General features: G+C 37.3%; 1 protein-coding gene across 1 annotated transcript; it reads left to right on the forward strand.

The window, feature by feature from the left end:
• The first annotated feature begins 2,135 nt into the window (after nt 1-2,135).
• On the forward strand, nt 2,136-17,164 carry dnai3 (dynein axonemal intermediate chain 3). Its single transcript, XM_029500811.1, has 20 exons — nt 2,136-2,303; nt 2,744-2,848; nt 3,255-3,386; nt 3,557-3,756; nt 4,029-4,145; nt 4,475-4,671; nt 4,932-5,053; nt 5,771-5,860; nt 6,114-6,203; nt 7,708-7,827; nt 9,927-10,000; nt 10,389-10,536; nt 10,829-10,925; nt 12,693-12,817; nt 13,533-13,593; nt 13,761-13,891; nt 14,123-14,330; nt 14,880-14,971; nt 15,659-15,775; nt 17,054-17,164. The coding sequence occupies exons 1-20, from the start codon at nt 2,142-2,144 to the stop codon at nt 17,162-17,164; spliced, it is 2,499 nt and encodes an 832-aa protein (XP_029356671.1). The 5' UTR covers nt 2,136-2,141.
• The last annotated feature ends 1,512 nt before the right edge of the window (nt 17,165-18,676 follow it).

Consider the following 18,676-nt stretch of genomic DNA (forward strand, 5'->3'; position numbering starts at 1 on the left):
ATAGCAAGATATTCAACACAAAAGAATCCTAGTGTATGGACTTAATGTCCCTTTCTATTCAGGGAAGATGATCCACTCACCTACTCCTGTTGAAAAGCCTGGTAAGACAGAATCAATTATACAGAAGAGACTTTGAAAAGAAGTTTCATATCTAACATTGCCGCTGGCCATTGTGTCGCTTGGCTGAAACTGATAATTATAATTTTAGAAGTCAGAAAAAAATTATATGCATCATTCTGATGTGAATTCTGAGTGTACTGTTGCATAGCCTTTGGACATTGTACGCAGCTTTTAGTCCTTATTGTCAAGGTTTGGTTTACATTCAACATACCAACCCTGAAAGCATGCTCTTCGTTAAATGCACGTCACATACAGTGTATCAGTGTATCAGTTTACTGTAGATTAGGTCTTGTGGTAGTGAATGTCTTTAAAATTACTCAGATTCAGATGGATTATTTACATTAATTATTTATCTTTTTTTCTACTTCCATGTTTTGCATCAAGAGCAAGTGTGTTTGATCTTGTAAATCAACACATCCAAGCGATATTGGTGTAACATGACCATATGATAGTGTCTGCGTGGTGGCTATTGACATAAACATGTCAGATTTTCTTCATTTCCTGTAAGGTTTATCCACACAGATAAAACAAGTGACAGGTAAACTTATAGGTTTGATTTATTTGCTGGTTTCAGCAGAGATGTAAAAAAGCACAGATAAAGTTTAAATACTGTGGTATACTAAAAATATATTATAGTATACGGTCAATAAATGCTAGTTTTGGGTAAGTTATGTACATGTAAGGGTGGCCAACAAATTTAAACCTACAAATGCAGTTAATTGCATTCTTGAGGGTTATGGCACATAGCACATCACACTCTTTTTCTTCTAAGCAGATATTTTCCATGAATACAAATTCTATAGTTGACACATAAGTCTGTGAAATGAGGGGTGTGAGTTAGGACTACAATGATTTGGTGTGAGGACTGTGTGAGTGGAAAAAGGTTGACACACCCAGCTGGGAAGTGGTTACTTAAGCTGTACTTGAGCATTCCCAGCGTCCCCTCACCAACCTTGTGGAAAGACTTTGAAGAGAGAGCCCACAAGCTGGATGAAAACTGTCATTAGGCAGAGCCTTGTTTACTGTAGTTTGCCCTGAACGTAGCCTGGCTTAGATATGACGGTGTCTGTATAGGTATAAAGAAAAACCCAGATGTGGTAATGGTGCAGTGCGGTGGATTTATATACTACCAATACAGGTTTTTTTCTCTACACATGAACAGCCTATGTCTTGAAGACATTCATTATTGATCTGTGTACAGCAAGGAACAGCATTCCTCCTACATATGGACATTGAGTGTAGGCTATTCACAAGCATTGTATTTCATCCTGTGATATTGTAGGGTGGGTCACCTGTCCCTGTAGGGAGGGGCAGATGACAGATCAGAGGCATTGCTGTATGTTTGTTCAGAAAAGCAGGGCCTGTGTCAGAGTCCACAGGTAATGGTAACTTTGAAGCATGTCAACTTTGTAACTTGACATTTCATTGTTGTATTTTTGCACTGTTTTCTATTTCTAAACCATTTTTGCTTTCTTTAGTGCAGTCCCCTATGTGCAGCAGAAATAGTACCTTGTCTTATCATTTCATACCAAACTTCAGCACTGACTTCAGTAAGAGTCTTTATCTCTCACGAGCCCAGAAGCAACACAGAATCTTCTTCCATGTGGCATTGTTAAATTTTTTCCTTTCTTGTTCACATGGTTTCAACAGAAATCTTTGTCTATTGTGCATTTGTACCAATGTGTTAGACCTAATATTTTCATATGATACACAAAATTATTTTAGATGTTATGTCAAATTTCAATACAGTTACATTTAGCCCTACTAATTAAACTACTTACATCTGTAACACTTTGAATCACAACTGAACTAACAAATATAATATATATAAATATATTTTGATTGAGTATTTCACCCAAAAACTAATAAAATCCAAAATCAAAGAATATCTAATAAAGCAGGGACACCTGTTTTGAACCTGTTCAGCTAATTCTAATATACAATTTCTTTTGCCTCCCGTCTGTCGTACCTATATTGATTGTCACCTATATCACCAAGATCACCCTCAGGATATCTTCCCCATGGTCCTGACATTGGCAACCCAGGAGCTCTTTGGCTGCTGTGCTGATAAGGATGTGACGGAGAAGAGCCCTTACAAGCTGCTGAAAAAGGACGACATCATACAGGACATTAAGACAAGAGCCGCAGTGTCCGATTTCAGCCCTGTGAAGCAGATTGTGCTGGTGAGGCTGATCCATTGTTATACAGATCACTCAGACAATACCCCTAAGACACTTTGATGATACACAGACCCCCAGTTCTGGGCTGTGGGAACAGACAGAGTAACCAGTTAAACCTAATTTTCTATCACTGTCTGGTCTAGATTAAATGCATCACTTTTACTTTAAGCATTCATGGCCATTGTATTACATTACTCTAATGAGACCATGGAGCACCATAAAGGACTCATCTCTTCTAAGTAATGTTAGCTTCCTTGTTTGGGGTGTAAGCCAGTCTTTAGTTTTAGTGGGATGTGTGTGGTTTACTACCCTGATCAAAGTATAGCTGTAAAAAGATTCCTCGCAGATGCCGGAATAGATTTATATGTACTACTTTAATTCTGTCCAAAGAAAACCCCTTAGCTGTTATAAATCTGACAGTGTTATCTCTCTTCTGCTGACAGGACTACCCAGAGGACGAGATTTTGTTAGTTTTTGACAGAGACTTCACTTACGGGCAAAGTTTCTACCTGATTGTGACACCAGAAGCTAAGGAGAAAATCCTAAGAGTAAGTGACAGGTAACTTTTGGTCATGAAGCAAGGTCCATATTTGTTTTTCCATTTCTTTTGTTCTTGCTACCCACAACAATATTTGTGTTTGATGTCATTAAATATGAGTCTGAATGCTATAGAATTTTCTGTATGGAGCAAAATAATCTTTTGTTTACTCTATAATTCACTTCCCTTGGAACTTTAAGGCTCTGTCTTAATGCTACAAAGAGTAATGAGTGAGATCAGAACTGTTACTTTCAGAAGAACCATTTTGCCTTGCTAGCTGGGATTGCTAATCATAATAAAAGCCTTCTAAAACAACTCCATGTTCAAAGGTTTTTGTGTCTGTGGGAATTGATTTGAAGTTTATTTTTCACTATAGTTTGATTATTTTTTCTCAATTTTCTGTCTGTGTTGTTAAGCCCCCAGAGCCACCTGAGACACCAGGAGTTTTTGAGCTTGACGTAAATAAAACCCCGGAACCAAAGCAATGGATATCTCTTGGTAGTGAGCTGGAAATAGAAGAAGAGTCTGTCAAAGAGTCGAGAGAAAAGGTAAAGCAGGAAAAACAATCACATTGATTTTTATATAAAATTGCACAGTACACAGTACCAGTCAAAAGTTTGGACACACTTTCCTATTCATTTGAGCGGAAAAGTGTGTCCAAACTTTTGATTGGAACTGTGTTTGTTTTATTCTTACATTCTGTTTCCTTTTTCATCAGCTGTGTTACAAGTTCTCTAGAGTGCGGAGCATGTTTAGGAGATCAGTCTCTTTTTCTGACCGCAACACTACAGATGCCAAGGATGGTTACCTGGAGTGCTCTTCCTATCAGGACAATAGGTTCAGCATCAAGCAGATGTTTAGGGACTATGGGATTCAGGCTGTTCCACGACTGCAGACCAGCAGTGCTCAGACACAGTGGTAAGCTAGTAAATCATGACACAAAAAATGCTTTTGTTCTACTGGGAGAAAAAATTATATACATGTTTCTGCCCATTAGGGTCTTTCCCATCAGTTAAAGTAATCTTGTCACTGAGAAAGACAAGCTTATACAGCGGTGTGAATCTTTTTCCATATATTATGTACACATTAGTTACACCATATGCCATATTTTTTTGTCTATTGTCTCTGTATTTAGTTATTAGTCTCTCTTCTGGATGTTTTTGTGTTGAACAATTATATACATTTTACAGGACATCTCAAAGGAATAACTTTGCCCAGTACAAGCCAAGAGAGTTACGTGTGGAAGAGATAGAGAGCATCCTCCAGGATGAGAGTCTAAAAATTTTTTTAAATACAGTCACTCCCAGGTAAGTTAGTAAAACCAAAAAAACCAAACCAGTGTCATACATTGCTATATCAGTTGTGTATACAATATTACTACCACAATAGAATATTCACAAAAAATTTCATAATGCTATTTCAACTGTACTTTCCATTCCACTGCATTCTGTTTCTATAGTTGCTACTATGTTTGTTATGGTTCGTTGCATCTATGTAAAAAGTGAGATAAGAGCACATAAGAGTCTATGTCAGTCAGCAGACATTATAAGTGTTAATTAAGCATTAATGCAACTATTGTAGCTGCTGCTTTGAAAAGACAATTGAGTTTTTCCTGTACATGTTCACTGTTCTGCAGGGTTTTAAAAGCACTTCAGCAGGAAGAGATCATGAATGTCTTCATTGATGATTGGAAAGCACTGGGGACAGGGCCTGAAGCTGGTGACTGGTCAGGGAAGGCTTCTGAAGGTTTGATGCTTTATCAGGCCTTTGCAGATCAGACGTACACTAAGGACAAGCGCATCAGCAGCATTAGCTGGCACCCAACTATCTATGGTAAATTACATGATTTCCATCAGGGAATAGCTTTATCTACCTCATTTGAACAATAAAATGTTGCCTTGCTATCAGCAGCCATAGATTAAACTTCAAACAAGATCCATAAAAATTATATTGGTGATTATATTGTGATCAGTGCAAATATATGGTATCAGTGGTGAGCCACATATTAGTAAGTTAAAAAAAAATGTGTTAACATATTTAACATCTATCTTCCTGTGTGATGGACTATATGCTGTGTTTTTTCATGTTTTTAGGCACCATGGCTGTGGCTTTGACAAAGAAAAAAGAGGGGGGTCAGATGAATGAGTCGACTAGATTTGATGTCGAACCTGCCTTCATTGTGTTTTATTGCTTCTCAGATCCCACTAATCCCCAGGTATGGAAAACACATGAAATGTTTTTGCTGAATAAAAGTGAGGAAAGCTACATAGAAGATCATATTTTCCAACTCTCATTGATGGCTTACAAGCACTCTCATCTTGGCTTAAATGTTTAAGGCACACTTTCATAAGAAATAGAAATTTGCTTTGTGCCGTTATTCAAGACTGTTATCTGCTTTAGAAAAATTTGAGAGTGTCTATTGATTTAACCCAGGCACTAAATCAATAAAACTGAGTGGCTGAATCACTCAAAAGTAATATGAGTTCCCTGTGATGTATGCCTTTACTGGTGTATGTGTCATCCTTTGGTTTCACTGTCTCCTGAAGCAAAAATCAAAGTAACAAAGGATACCGTGACAGAGAAACTGGAGCCATTATATAATTCAAAAAGATATATTTATTATTGCAAAGGACTAAAATTCTGTACTCTGGTGGTGCAGCTAATTATAAACATGAAAAGATTGAAACATCAGGCTGAAAAATGACTACTCTGTAATATTATCCTACCCTCCCTGGGTCTTTTTTTCCCTTCATGGCTGATGAAATGGAATCTGCTACATGCACTTGGTTTTGTAGATTAAAAGTTGAGCTTTGTATGGAAAGACTAGAATAAATAAATACTCTAGATGGCAAGCACCCAATATGTGAACATTTTTTACTTTGAAATATAATATTTCTGTGCTTTGTATGTGGGTTGTCTGTGTTTTTTGCAGTTGCTGTTGGAGTGCCCAGATGACATTTTTGCCTTTGAGTTCTGCCCCTCTGATCCAAATATTATCGTTGGCGGGTGCATGACTGGCCAGGTGCAGACTTTGACTCTCCTCAGCAGCTCTGCTAAACACTTGTTTTTTGCCTACTTTCTGACTGACCATTTTATCAAAAGAAAAATAGCAAATTTTCATATAAAAATTATGCCATTTATATAATTGCATATGTATATAACTGGCTCGCTATTGTTTCTGTCCTCAACATGTTTTATTGAGTCTTGTCATGTTTGAAAGTGTCATTTTCAACAGGCTACGATGTCCATTAAGTAATTTGAAGTTGCTGTTTTAGGTTGTGTTATGGGATATTTCTGCCCACGTCAAGCACATACAGGGAACACAATCTAGTGGAAAAAAGTCTTCTGTCAACACTGACACATTCGTAAGTACCCATATCCCGTTGCTAATTTGCACAATGTTGATACAATAATACATGGTCTGCTGTATCTGTGTTGGTGTATTACATGTGGTAACAGTTATCGTAATTCGTTGACTCATGATGATGTTGGCTTGGTTTTTCAAGCGTGTTTTATCAAAGCATGCATCATGTTTGCAGCAAAGACAGACTGTACTCTTCAGTGGTTGTGTATGACAGAGTCAGATGATGATACGTTGACTGCTGAGTTCTCTCCTCATCCTCACCCTTTCATTAGTTGGGAATGCAGTAGCCTAATGGTCCTTTTCAAGTTACCCTCAGTTGTCAAAACTAGTTATCCAAACTTACTAATGCTTAGAGTAAATCCAAAAGTGAGTTCATTACATGACCTGACTGCCTAACGATAGCTGGTTATTAAACTGCCTACAAACAGTTAGTTAGACTCACTGAATAAAAAAATCATGAAAGACTAAAACTTCAAAGAGGGTTTCTTATTTGGCTTTACAGCATATTAAACTAACAATTTCATAGTATGTCTGCCTTGTTTCAATGGTATTACATCTATAACAAAAAGGTGGAGAAAGAGGGAGGTAATGATGCACAACGAACAGGGTTCATGTTTAAAGCCACAACATAGCAAGTACATTAAATTCACCATAGTCAGTTAAAACATCAACTATTATTGTCATCTAACTATTCTTGTCCCATATAGCCTGACCTCAACTGACATCTTCTGCCCAAATGCTGTATTTAAATAGACACATATGCCCCTATCATTCAACCCCTATTTGCTTTGTGTGTTTATTACCACTACAGTGGAGCAGCTGTCTCCATCCCACTCCACGACTATCCACTTTTTTGCTTTTCCCGCCTCCTCTCATCATTCCTCCCTCTATTCTCTTTGCCCCTGTTTGCTCTTCATTTCCCAGAGTCAACAACATCAGTTCACATTCTCCAGCTGTTACCCATAGAAGATAAAACACAAGCAAATCAGTTCACTGCCGTCCTCAGTGTTTGCAGTGTAAACAATGGTAGTTCTAAAAGCTGTTTTATTTCAATATAGAGGGCTGTGAAACCTGCATTACACCAGCACCTTTTGCTAGCCTATCAGATAAAAAAAGAATGAAAATCCTGTCTAGATTTCTGCTTTGTTTACACAATTAAATCTCAGGTTTATGACAGAGAGGTTACATTGTATGAGTAAATGCTTTAATCCTGTGATTTCCTTGAAAATCATCTTAGCTGATATACAAACAAAAAGGCCAATGCAATGGACAAGGGTGCAACAGTTATTAAATACCCTCTCAATTTCTTTGAGTTTTTAAGAGAAAGCACAGAAATCACATAAAGTGAAACAAATGTTGAAATGCAGGAGATTATTAATCTGTGCTTCTTAACCTGTATTTCCCTTTTTAACATGCAATCACCATACAATGTCTTTATATTTGAATTAGTTAAGACTGAATTGCCACTGAACATGCTATGCCTCTTGTGTCTGACCTCCCACCAGGACCTTGATGACAACAAAGAGAATAAGGCTCCTGTTGTGCGCTTCTGTGCAGTGTCTGCCTTAGAGAACAGTCACAAAGCACAAATTACTGATGTCCACTGGCTGCCACCAACTTTTGAGGTACAAAGAGCTGAAGGGCAGAAGGTTTGGAGGGAATTGACAACTGCATATCTGACAAATTGTTATTCCTTCAAGTAAACTGAGCCACAGCTCACAAAGTTAATCAGTATGTCATTTAGCCTGTCTTAAATAATAAAATGTATTTGAGGTACTACATGGGAATGCTTTTGGCAAAACATTCCTGAATGTTTTCTTGAAGCCTCCTTTGTCATATCTAATATAAACACTGTGACATACAATGCTGGGAAAAAGTATTTGCCCCCTTCTTACTTTTTTGCACTTTTGTCACTCTTAGCTATTTCAGATCAAGCAAACTTAAATATAAGTTTATAAGATAGCTCACAAGTAAAAACAAAATGCAGTTTTAAGTTATTTTATTTATTAAGGGGGAAAAAAAGCCATCTGAATCTACATGGCCCATGTGAAAAAGTAATTGCTCCCTCAACCTAATATTTCAACTTTTGTTTCATCAGTCCACAGAATATTTTCCCAAAAGCTTTGGGGATCATCAAGATGTTTTTTGGCAAAAGTGAGACAAGACTTTATGTTCTTTTTTGTCAGCAGTGGCTTTGGCCTTGGATCTCCTTCTTATGGTTGAGTCATGAACTCTGACCTTTACTGAGGCAAGTGAGGCCTGCAGTTGTTTAACTGTTGTTCTGGGTTCCTTTGTGACCTCTTTGGTCATCATCAGTCATCACTGTGCTCTTGGGGTACTTTTTGTAGGCCCGCCACTCCTGGGAAGGTTCACCACCGTACCATGCACCTTTTCCAGACTGAGACATGTCACTTCATTTTCTTCTTAGCTGCTCCTGAATTTCTTTGGATCGCAGCATGATGTCTTTGGTTCAATATGGCCTACTTCACCTTGTCAGACAGGTTCTACTTAAGTGATCTCTTGATTTGAAAGGTCTGGCAGCAATCAGGCCTGGGTGTGGCTGTGAAATTGAACTCAGCTTTCCACAATAATATGATAAATCATAGTTACCTCATCATTTAACAAGGGGGCAATTACTTTTTCACACAGGATCATGTAGGTTTGGATAGTATTTTCCTCTTAACAAATAAAATCATCACAGAAAAACTAAATTTTATGTCTACTTGGGTTATCTTAAATTTAAAAAATTTAAATTTGTTCGATAATCTGAAACAGCTGAGTGTGACACACATGCAAAAACATAAAAGAAATCAGGAAGGGGGCAAATACTTTTTCACAGCACTGTAGTTCCCATCACATCAGATAAGGCAGAAGCAGACTCATTGTGCCAAAGTTTTTGACTGATATTAAAGCATTTTTTCCTAGTAAAGGGTTAGACCTCTTGTCATAAATATTTATAAATACAGTATTTACAGTATTAAGAGACTAAGGTTAAAACCACTTGAAAGCCAAAATGTATAACAGGAAGTTAAGCAATATTAAGTACAATGTAGTAGTCAGGGCAGAGAAAAAGCAATAATACAACATATTGAGGCTTTGATCATCAAAATTACAATTTCCAGCAAGTAGGTAGTTATGGGCCAATGTGGAATACTGTCAGATAGAACAAATTAATGAAAATAGAGCTAGTCAGAATAGAAAATTTATTTCACACTGCCACAAAAGAATGTGCACTACTCTATTGCTGCAAGCTGTGAGCAATCATTTTGGCAGCCCCAGCTCAAAAGAAAATCTTTTGAATGTTGAACACACACTAAATCAAGAAATATACTAGCCTGAAGGGATATTGCCTGCAGAGATATCACGGTGTTTTGTCAGCGCTGCGCTGTGCAATAACAAATATGAACAGTAAAATAAGTCCTTAAACAATTTCTTAAAGTCCCCAGAACCTATGCATATAGATCAGTGTTTCTCAAATATTCCTCATGAAACAATGAAAACATATCCCACTTGTTCCTGTCCTTCATCTTCACATTAACTAATAAATCATGGCAATTATTGGCACTCCTCTGGATATGTAGAAAGCTGGCAATCTTCAATGTGCCCCAAGAGGAACCGTTTTCTACCATATATATTCACAGGAAACTTCTTCACAAATCTGTGATCTTGACATTACTAAACCTGAAACAGAAATGTGTTAATATTGACCTCTTTTTCTAATTAGGTGACTAGGTCTGGCCTACCAGTGGAGAACAAGTGTAACATTTCTGTACAGCTTGTCACCTGTTCTCCTGATTGGTAGGTCTTCAATGTTTTGTTGTTTTGGGGTTGTTTTTTTTTTGGTTGTTTTTCAGTATTGTATTATAATCTGATTCATCAAGTGGCTAATGTATTCGAATAAATGTTGTGTTTTCAAGGCAATTTAAGGCTAGAAAAGGTCAAAATATGAAGTAGGAGAAAGTAGTATAGTTCTTAAATAAATGTGCTTAGTTACATGTTTTGTTAAAATGAAATTTATTGATATTAGAGTCATGTTGAGTTAGTTTAAATACAAAAGGAGGCATAAATTATTCAAGTTTAAGTTTAGGTTTAACATTCAAATTTATACCACTGTTAATATATATATATATATATATATATATATATATATATATATATATACGTGTGTCTCTGTCTCTGTGTAAAGCAACATAATGTTCTGGGATGTGAGAATGCCAAAACAACTGAACCAATCAGCATTAGACAAGAATATGGACAAGAAGGCCCAGATGACATCCTACAGTGTCCCTGATACTTTCAAGCACCTGGACCGTACATGGAAACCATTGTTTAGGGTACTACGGTGTCAGGAATGCAAATTGAAACACATTATATACTGTAAGAAATGTGAACTGTCAAACTTTCATAAATTAGCTCAGGAATCACACACATCACAATCTGCACAACACACAACACAGTCCAAAAATACTCTTTAAAAAGGGTTTTTAATTTTTTTTTTTTTTACTTTTTTTTACTTTGTCAAGCCATGACACATATTCCTGAAAACACACGTGCTTTAATATTTTGAACTTTGAACTGTCACTGCTTCAGATGTAAAACATTGTTATGTCCTTTGTCACGTGTCAGGTTACGCTGCCGAAGATGAAAAGCAGTGGAGAATACATTCCTTTGAAGTTCAGCTTCGAACCCTTCACCTGTAATGCTAATACAGATAGGAACACAGGTGAGGGATTTTACTTTTCAGGCCGACTCCTTGAACTTTTCTATTATGTAATTTTAACATTGAATTTGAAACTTTTTTTTTTATCGATGAATGCACTCACACTTACACACACAGAACAGATTGTCCAAAAGAGATATGTTTGATAATTTTCATAGCACTTTTACACATGGCAACTTAGATAGAAATGTGGTAACTCAGATAAAAATGTAGGCACAAAAACATCGGAAGTACACATAAAACTTAACATCAGCACTAAACTAAAATAACGGATGTAAGAAATGTATCCATTTCCTGTCTGGTGATTGTCAAAAGTGAGTGCATGACTACAAGTCTGTTTTTTGTGGGTCTTGGATTCATGAATTCTGCTTCGGATGGTTCAACACATTGGTCAGTGAAGCAAGGTCAACTTGGCTCTCATGTAATCTCTTTCTCTCCAAGTCTCTCTCTTCTCTACTCTGGTTTCATTGCACTTCATTAAATGATACTTCCAAAACAAGGCCCACATAGTTGCTGAGCATTAACCTTGCTGACTGTCAGCTCTTTGCAATATGCTGCTAAGGCTATTTGGGGGCTAGAAGATGATCATGTGTATCGTTGCTAGTCAAGAAGAGACCTATCTTTGTCTGACTGAAAGTCTGCCTTGGTAAACACATCTTTGGTCAGTGGTGGTTATAAAATGAATATGTTCACCAACTGAGGCATAAAGTTGCTATTTTCGCAACATCCCACAGGCAGTCTGCTCTCCAGATTTTAATGAATTTCCTTGTGATTAATACTGTGTTGGAACTTAATATTGATTCAGTCTAAACCATTGGCTTTTAAGTTCTATATTCAGTATTCTGTTCTGTGCCATTTTCCATTTCTGGTGTTGCCTGCACTTACACTACATGACTTTCTGGACCAAGTTCCTGCAGGAAACCCTTCAAGGGGATTACAGACAAATGTTGAGTGGCAGTGCAGTGTGATAAAAGTTACACAATGTCTACATCTGTAGTCATGTTGTATCATCTGTCTCATATCTTTACACACATCTTAACTGGGAGAGAGTGCATTTGGAAGATGTGCGGCGGGTAAGATGATCTTTCCTTCCTGAGTTAATCTAACAGAGTGAGACTGCGACTTGATTAGGAATGGTCCTCAGATAAGGGGGTGAGAACAGATAGTTCTGTTATGTCCCTGACAGACAGTTGGGGTTTTGTGATGAAACGCCTCTTCCATCACTGCCGGTCCTCCCTACTCCTATTCCCCTTTTGCTTTATGTTTCCCTTCTCACCACAACCCCTCTTCATCCACCTCGACTGTAACCCTCCTCTTCTCCTTTCCTTTTGTCCTTCTGTTGACTTGTTCGTGGTCAGATTACAGAATTGTTTCCACCAATGCCTCTCTTCAATCTCTCTTATTTCCTTACTCTAAATAAATAGCTGTTGTCACTGTTGCAAGAATTTTAATTTTTATTTTACTGTATTGTTCTTGGCATTCATTCACAAGACTCAAAATAGCTGTGTCACAGTCAGGCACTAACCAATGTGAGGAAAAAAAACAGCAACTGTGGCTTTGTACAAACAATGTATTAGACAGCAGCTGCTTCCTAAATGTTTTTCTTCAATGTTTTTAAAGTAGTATATTTTCCCTCTTCATGTTTTTTATGTTTTGGGGACTTTGCTGTCTCTTTTTACTGGCTGAAAATGCCCATGTGATTTTAAAATAAAGGTGAACTTTCAATCTCACTTTAAATTTCTGATCCACACCCTTTCCCTTGCCAAACAGGTGAAGCTGATGAAAATGATGACAGCTCTGAGTTCATCCCAGATTACAGCCAGCTCAGAGTGCCCTCAGCCAAAACACTCACAATTCTGCAAGATGTCAACACCAAGTTCTATATTGGCACAGAGGTAACCTTTGAAATGTACAATATCAACCAGCATTTTACCTAAGCGCAAAACTACTTCAAGGAAAATGGTAATTTTTTTAAACCTGCATTAAAAGAATAGTCACACATTCATATGAACACTGACACAGGATTTTCAATAGCTGTTCTTCCTGTTACTAGCCTGCTAAATCCTATCTTCACCTGTCACAGTACCTGTGCAATTATTTCGGTTTTCTGAACCTAACATGAGGCTTCAGAAATACAACTTGGTTCAAGTGTTTATTAATGACAAGTTCCAGGAAAAATGTTAGAAAATAGACACTGAAACCTTACATAGTTTTTCCTAATATCTTTACAGAGTTTACAGTTTGAGTATGAATCAGCAAACTGCACAAACTGCATAAAATAAGCTTTCATTGTACTACGAGAGTTTGCCTGCTCATTGATATTGACAATGAAATCAAGCCAAAAATTCATCAGCATTGGATAGCAATGCAACTATATATTTTGCACAAAATGAAATATCACCATGGGTTTTTACATCTAAAAATTCTAAACTGATCTTTCTTACTGTATCTCAGAAACTAAGATCCACTATTTAACTTGGTGCTGTTTTATTATTAATTAGATTATTAGTATTATATCATCTCCAGTGCTAATAAAACTAAGAAGAAATATTCAACATGCAGGCATATTCCAAATCCCTCTGACATGTTCCATAATGTGTACTGTACCAGGATGGAGAGATTGTTTATACTGACTGGAAGCTGGAGAAGGATGACTCTGGACGGCTATGCAGTGAGTATTCTGGTTTGGTTTGGAAGCCATGTTAAAGGTTTATCACCATTATAAATTAATAAATCAAGAAGAACAGAGAGAGTTAATTGCTACTTACATTGTCCTGGTGCCTCTGTGGAAGCCAATTATTGTCAAATAAAACAGTGCCCTTCTCTCCCCTCCCCAAGGCAACAAGCCCCTCCACAGTTTGAACATTCATAAATGGATGGTAAATACAGTACAGCGATCACCCTTCTTCAAAGACATTGTTTTGACAATAGGAGGCAATTACTTTGCGATCTGGAAGGAGGGAGTCATGGTAAGAACAACTGAACAACAGCAGCAGACACTACAGCCAGTTGAAATTGTATCCATGTGCTTTGATTGAACAAACATACATACATAAAAAGGGGATCTAGGTTATCCTTGACTCATTAGTCTTTCAGTCATTATGTACACAACAGGATGAAATGAATGATATATAAAAGAGCAGGTTTATTGCTTTAAAATTCATTGGCCATATTTGACTTTTTGTAAACATAACATTCAGGAGGGTCCCATCACAGTGTCACCAAGCTCTGAGCTGGTATGCACTGCTGGATGCTGGTCTCTGTCCCGACCAGCTGTCTTCTTCATTGGAAAAGAAGATGGCAGTATTGATGTGTGGAATCTGCTGGAAAAGAGCAACGAGCCTGCAAACACCTACGCACACATCACCAGCACTAGGATTACGTGTATGAAGCCCTGGAGATACTCCTGTAAGTTCTTCTTATATTTTTTACACAACAGGCAAGTATGTGCGGCCTTAATAACAAAGAATAACTTGATAATATTATGGTTCCCTCAAAAATTGTGTTAACTCATAAATTTGATTCACCAAAACTTTGAATACTGTTTTCTTATATGCCTGGAATATATACAGAAAGTTCTTAGTCACAGCTGCTGGAAGCACATCAATCCGTAATGGACCAGTGTCAGACATAGTGAAAACCTGGCTATGTGGTGGTTTGGGTCACTGTCAAACAAGAAATAGTTTTATAGAGAGACTGTGGCCCATTACATTTTATTGCCTGAGGTAGTAAATACAAAAATTTTGCAAAACATTGCAAAAATCGTGTACCAAACAAATAGAGGTGAGGTGGCCTCTAAGGCTGAAAGCACTGTTCAACTAAAAAAATCCCTCTGTTCCTGCTGTCAAAATAATGAGCCTCTCGCTTTATCTGTTTTATTTGTATCTTGACTGCCTTTGTGGTAATTTCCCTCTTGCAAGATTTTAGTTCATTTGATGGGTGGTTTTCTCCCCACAGCCAAGCAGCACTTTTTAGCTGTGACTGACAACTCTGGAATGGTTCGTGTTTTAGAAATCCCAAAGACACTCAACATTCCTTCAAGGAATGAGGTAAGTCCGTATATGCACCTCCTGTGTACAACCATTCGTGTTTTTTCAAAATAATCAGTAATGTGCTGCTGGTCAAGGTTGACAAACTCAGCTAACCTTACTGCATTGATATTAACTGGAACTGTGCACATTAACCAACAGTAAAAACAAACCTATTTGTAGTGTGAACAATAAATATGGAGACTTGGCCAAGAAACATAAGTAACAAGGTAACTCAACACTGGCCTCTTGTCAGAAGATTAAATCAGTCTCTGGTGGGTTTGTTAGTAATCATAACATGGGAGGCTGTTGCTATAAAATAAAATCAAAGTCAAATTGATTTCATGTAGTAGATGTTTTTGTCAATTTTATTATCTTGTTGTTGGAGCAGACAAACAACGTCACAGCCCAAGAAAGATATGTAGCGCTTTCTGTTGAAACTAGAATTGTCATTACATTTAAATTTTGTTGATAATAACATCTATCTTAGGGACATTTGATGACTGTCAACATGACAGATTCTTGGTAAAAGTCAAATCCTTCACATAGCCTACAGTACAGTGATGCGAGGTACCAATATACTACCACTAGAACATATTTAGTTTTTGCCGCCAGCTGGACTTCGTCCTTACTCATTCATTTATTTAATGGCTGCCCGAGCATAATCGGAAGTGTTCATTGGTCCCTTTCCCATGTTTCTGTGTGCAGACTTTGAGTATGAAGAAATACTCTGAACAAGAGGAAGAAAGGTTGAAGGATTATTTGAAAAGGGAGGAACTCTGGGTGAAAGAGAAAAAAGAGGCTGAGGAACTCAAGAAGAAGAAGGTGAGCTATGGACTAATTCCAGACCAAATTCACATTGGCTATTCAAACCAAGAATGTATGTAACAACAATCTTCAAAACAAATTGTGAAATTGTTCCCTCATAGCAACTAAACATCACAGAAACTCTTTTGCTACTTCCACTTTCCCACACATTTTCATGTGTACAACTAAGTGCAGCACAATGTGAATTAATGATTATCTCACTTTCCTTTATGAAGTTAAACCTTTCTGCTTTGAGTATACTGCAACATTCAGCAGCAGTGGAAGGTTGCTGCTTTGTGCAAATGCATGATGATTGCTATTTGTCAATATTTGCCATTTAAGGGGCCTTGAATGAAACCTTGTGTGTTCAGGCTACCCGCTAATCTCACACTCAGCCTCTGGTGTTGGTGAGAAATCATCTGCAATTAGGACACATAAGTGTTTTTTATTTACCCATTTAAAAGTGTGTACACTGGATCAAAGAAGTAAGAGTAAGAAAAGTAGGCCATTACTCTTCCCGGCTCTCTGTCTTTCTCTTTCTGTCTATTTATTCTCGCCCCTCATGTTTAATTCATTTAGATCGTTATTTGATCTTTTCCACAGGGGATAGTACAGTTATTGACAGCCAGTGTTTAGCAGTCTGTCCTGCCATCTATAGAAGTTAAATCTTTTAGTGGCTATATATTTCAGTTTTACACTGGAGGCAGAAAGAAAAGCAGATGAAGTTTCTTTTTATGTAGTAATCTTAAATTCATTTCTGTTTTTGTGGATGCTGTCTTCTTGCTCTTCCAAATAGACAACTATTTCTCATGTGCTCTGTTTTTGTCATGTGCCTCGTTGACATGAATACCCCAACTGAGAATTCAAGTTCAAATACACGGCAAGGACAAGACACCTCAGGAATTTAATACAAACAATAGCCTACTGTCTGGTTACTGTTATGCTATACTGTGGATGTGTAAGCAAGTCTCTGAGTATGTGAGCAAGTTTGTCTGGGATTTCAAAGTTATTAAAGATTATTTGAGAGTGAGTACACTTTAAATTTACATTTGACCAGACTCTCTGGAGTACAACAGCCAGGCATATCGATGTTACTAACTGAATTATGATATTAGATCATTGGTCATCTGCATGGTGCATAAAAGGGGTAAAAAGGTTATTTAGTTGAGTCCGTCTTTAAACTGACAAGATAATTTTAAAGATAGAAATGCATTTAACATGGATTGGAAGTGTCAAAATGTCATATCCTTTCCTTCTTATGGCTTATAAACAATTCTTCTCTGGTTTTGTCCTCAGGTGTCTGACAAGTCATTCAGATCCCTGGAGGAGGAGACAGAGTTGAGATTGAAGATGTACAATGATTTCCTGACACAGAAGGAAAGCATCCTGAAGGGCATGGGACTGTAACCAGCTGCTGCAGATACCTTAACCTATTTGTAAATTTATACAAATAAGGTATTTTGATCTTCAGGTGATTTGTTTTCATACATTTTATAGCTTTTTTGATTTGTCATGATCTATTTCACACAATGCCTGAGTTTGTGTCTGTTGACAATATCAACATGCAAATAATAATTGCTGTTATTGAAATATTTTATATATGCTACTTGTATGTAAAATTTGAGAACATTTTAGTGAATTGATTCTGCCATCAACATTCAGTCCGTACTTGGGTTGAAGCTTCTGGGTCACCAATAGATTATTTTCATTCATCCATCTGGGATTTAATTACTGGCTAATGGCATCCATTAGTACCCCCTTCATCACTGCTCCCTGAGGATACATTTTGGAATACCTTAAGGATCTGACCTTGGCAAGAAGTCATTACATGGCTCTTCATATTACATTATTCAGTTGTTGTTGCTGGAAAATCTTTCACAGTATGCAGTGTTTTAGTCATTTTAAAATTGCAGACAGGGACCATTGACATAAAAATACAATAATTCTGTCTCCAATGATCTAGAAATTATTCTCATGGGGAAAACTAAAGTATGTGTTTTGATGCTGGTGACAGTTCACTCTGTAATAAAAGTCCATCACACCTGCAGCAAACCCTCTGCTGTTCTACTGCTGTTACAGTACCTGGGAAGCAGATCGTTCAGTCCCCATCGCATTATCGGTTTTAAGAAAAACATTATGCTTTACTTAATTGATTGTTCTTCAGTTAGTCAGTTTATACATCAATTATATATCTGCTGCTTATCCGAGTCACGTTAATTCTATTAATTATCCATCCATCCATCCATCTTCTACCGCTTTTCTGTTTCCGGCTCACAGTGGAGCCAATCCCAGCCAACGTTCCGGGTGAGGGGCAGGGTACACCCTGGACAGGTCTCCAGTCCATCCCAGAGCCAACACACAAAGACGAACAGAGACCAACAACCACTCACACTCACACCTTCGGATTATTTAGAGTCCCTAGTTAACCCAAACATGATGTCTTTGGACTGTGGGAGGAAGCCGGAGTACCGGAGGAAACTCCGGACAGAAAGGCCCCAGGCCTGTCGATTAATTATATCATGAGGAATTCTTATTAAATATAATAAATTAAAAATACTAAAACAGTTAAAGAAAATGTCGTAATATATGCACCTTAGAACATTTTTCAGAATAATAGTGCATGGAAATTAATTGAAATAATTTTTGAATATGAGTTAGTAAAAAACACGACTGCATAACATTCATAACTGTAACGCTCACTGCAGCAGTCAGTCTTTTATGAACATCGGTAATTTATGAAGACTGTACTGTTTGGGCTTTTTTTTTTTTTTGCTTTTCTATTTATTCTTTTTTATATCATGCTAGTTAGCTGTGGTGGAAACACTTAAGTTTTGTTGTCACTGGAAAGTGTAACAAGCTTTTACAAGGTGGATTTGAAACTGTGAGTGGTAACAGGAATGATGGAACAACAGTGCACTT

The sequence above is a fragment of the Echeneis naucrates genome, chromosome 4, assembly GCF_900963305.1.
Source record: "Echeneis naucrates chromosome 4, fEcheNa1.1, whole genome shotgun sequence".
NCBI lineage: Eukaryota > Metazoa > Chordata > Actinopteri > Carangiformes > Echeneidae > Echeneis > Echeneis naucrates.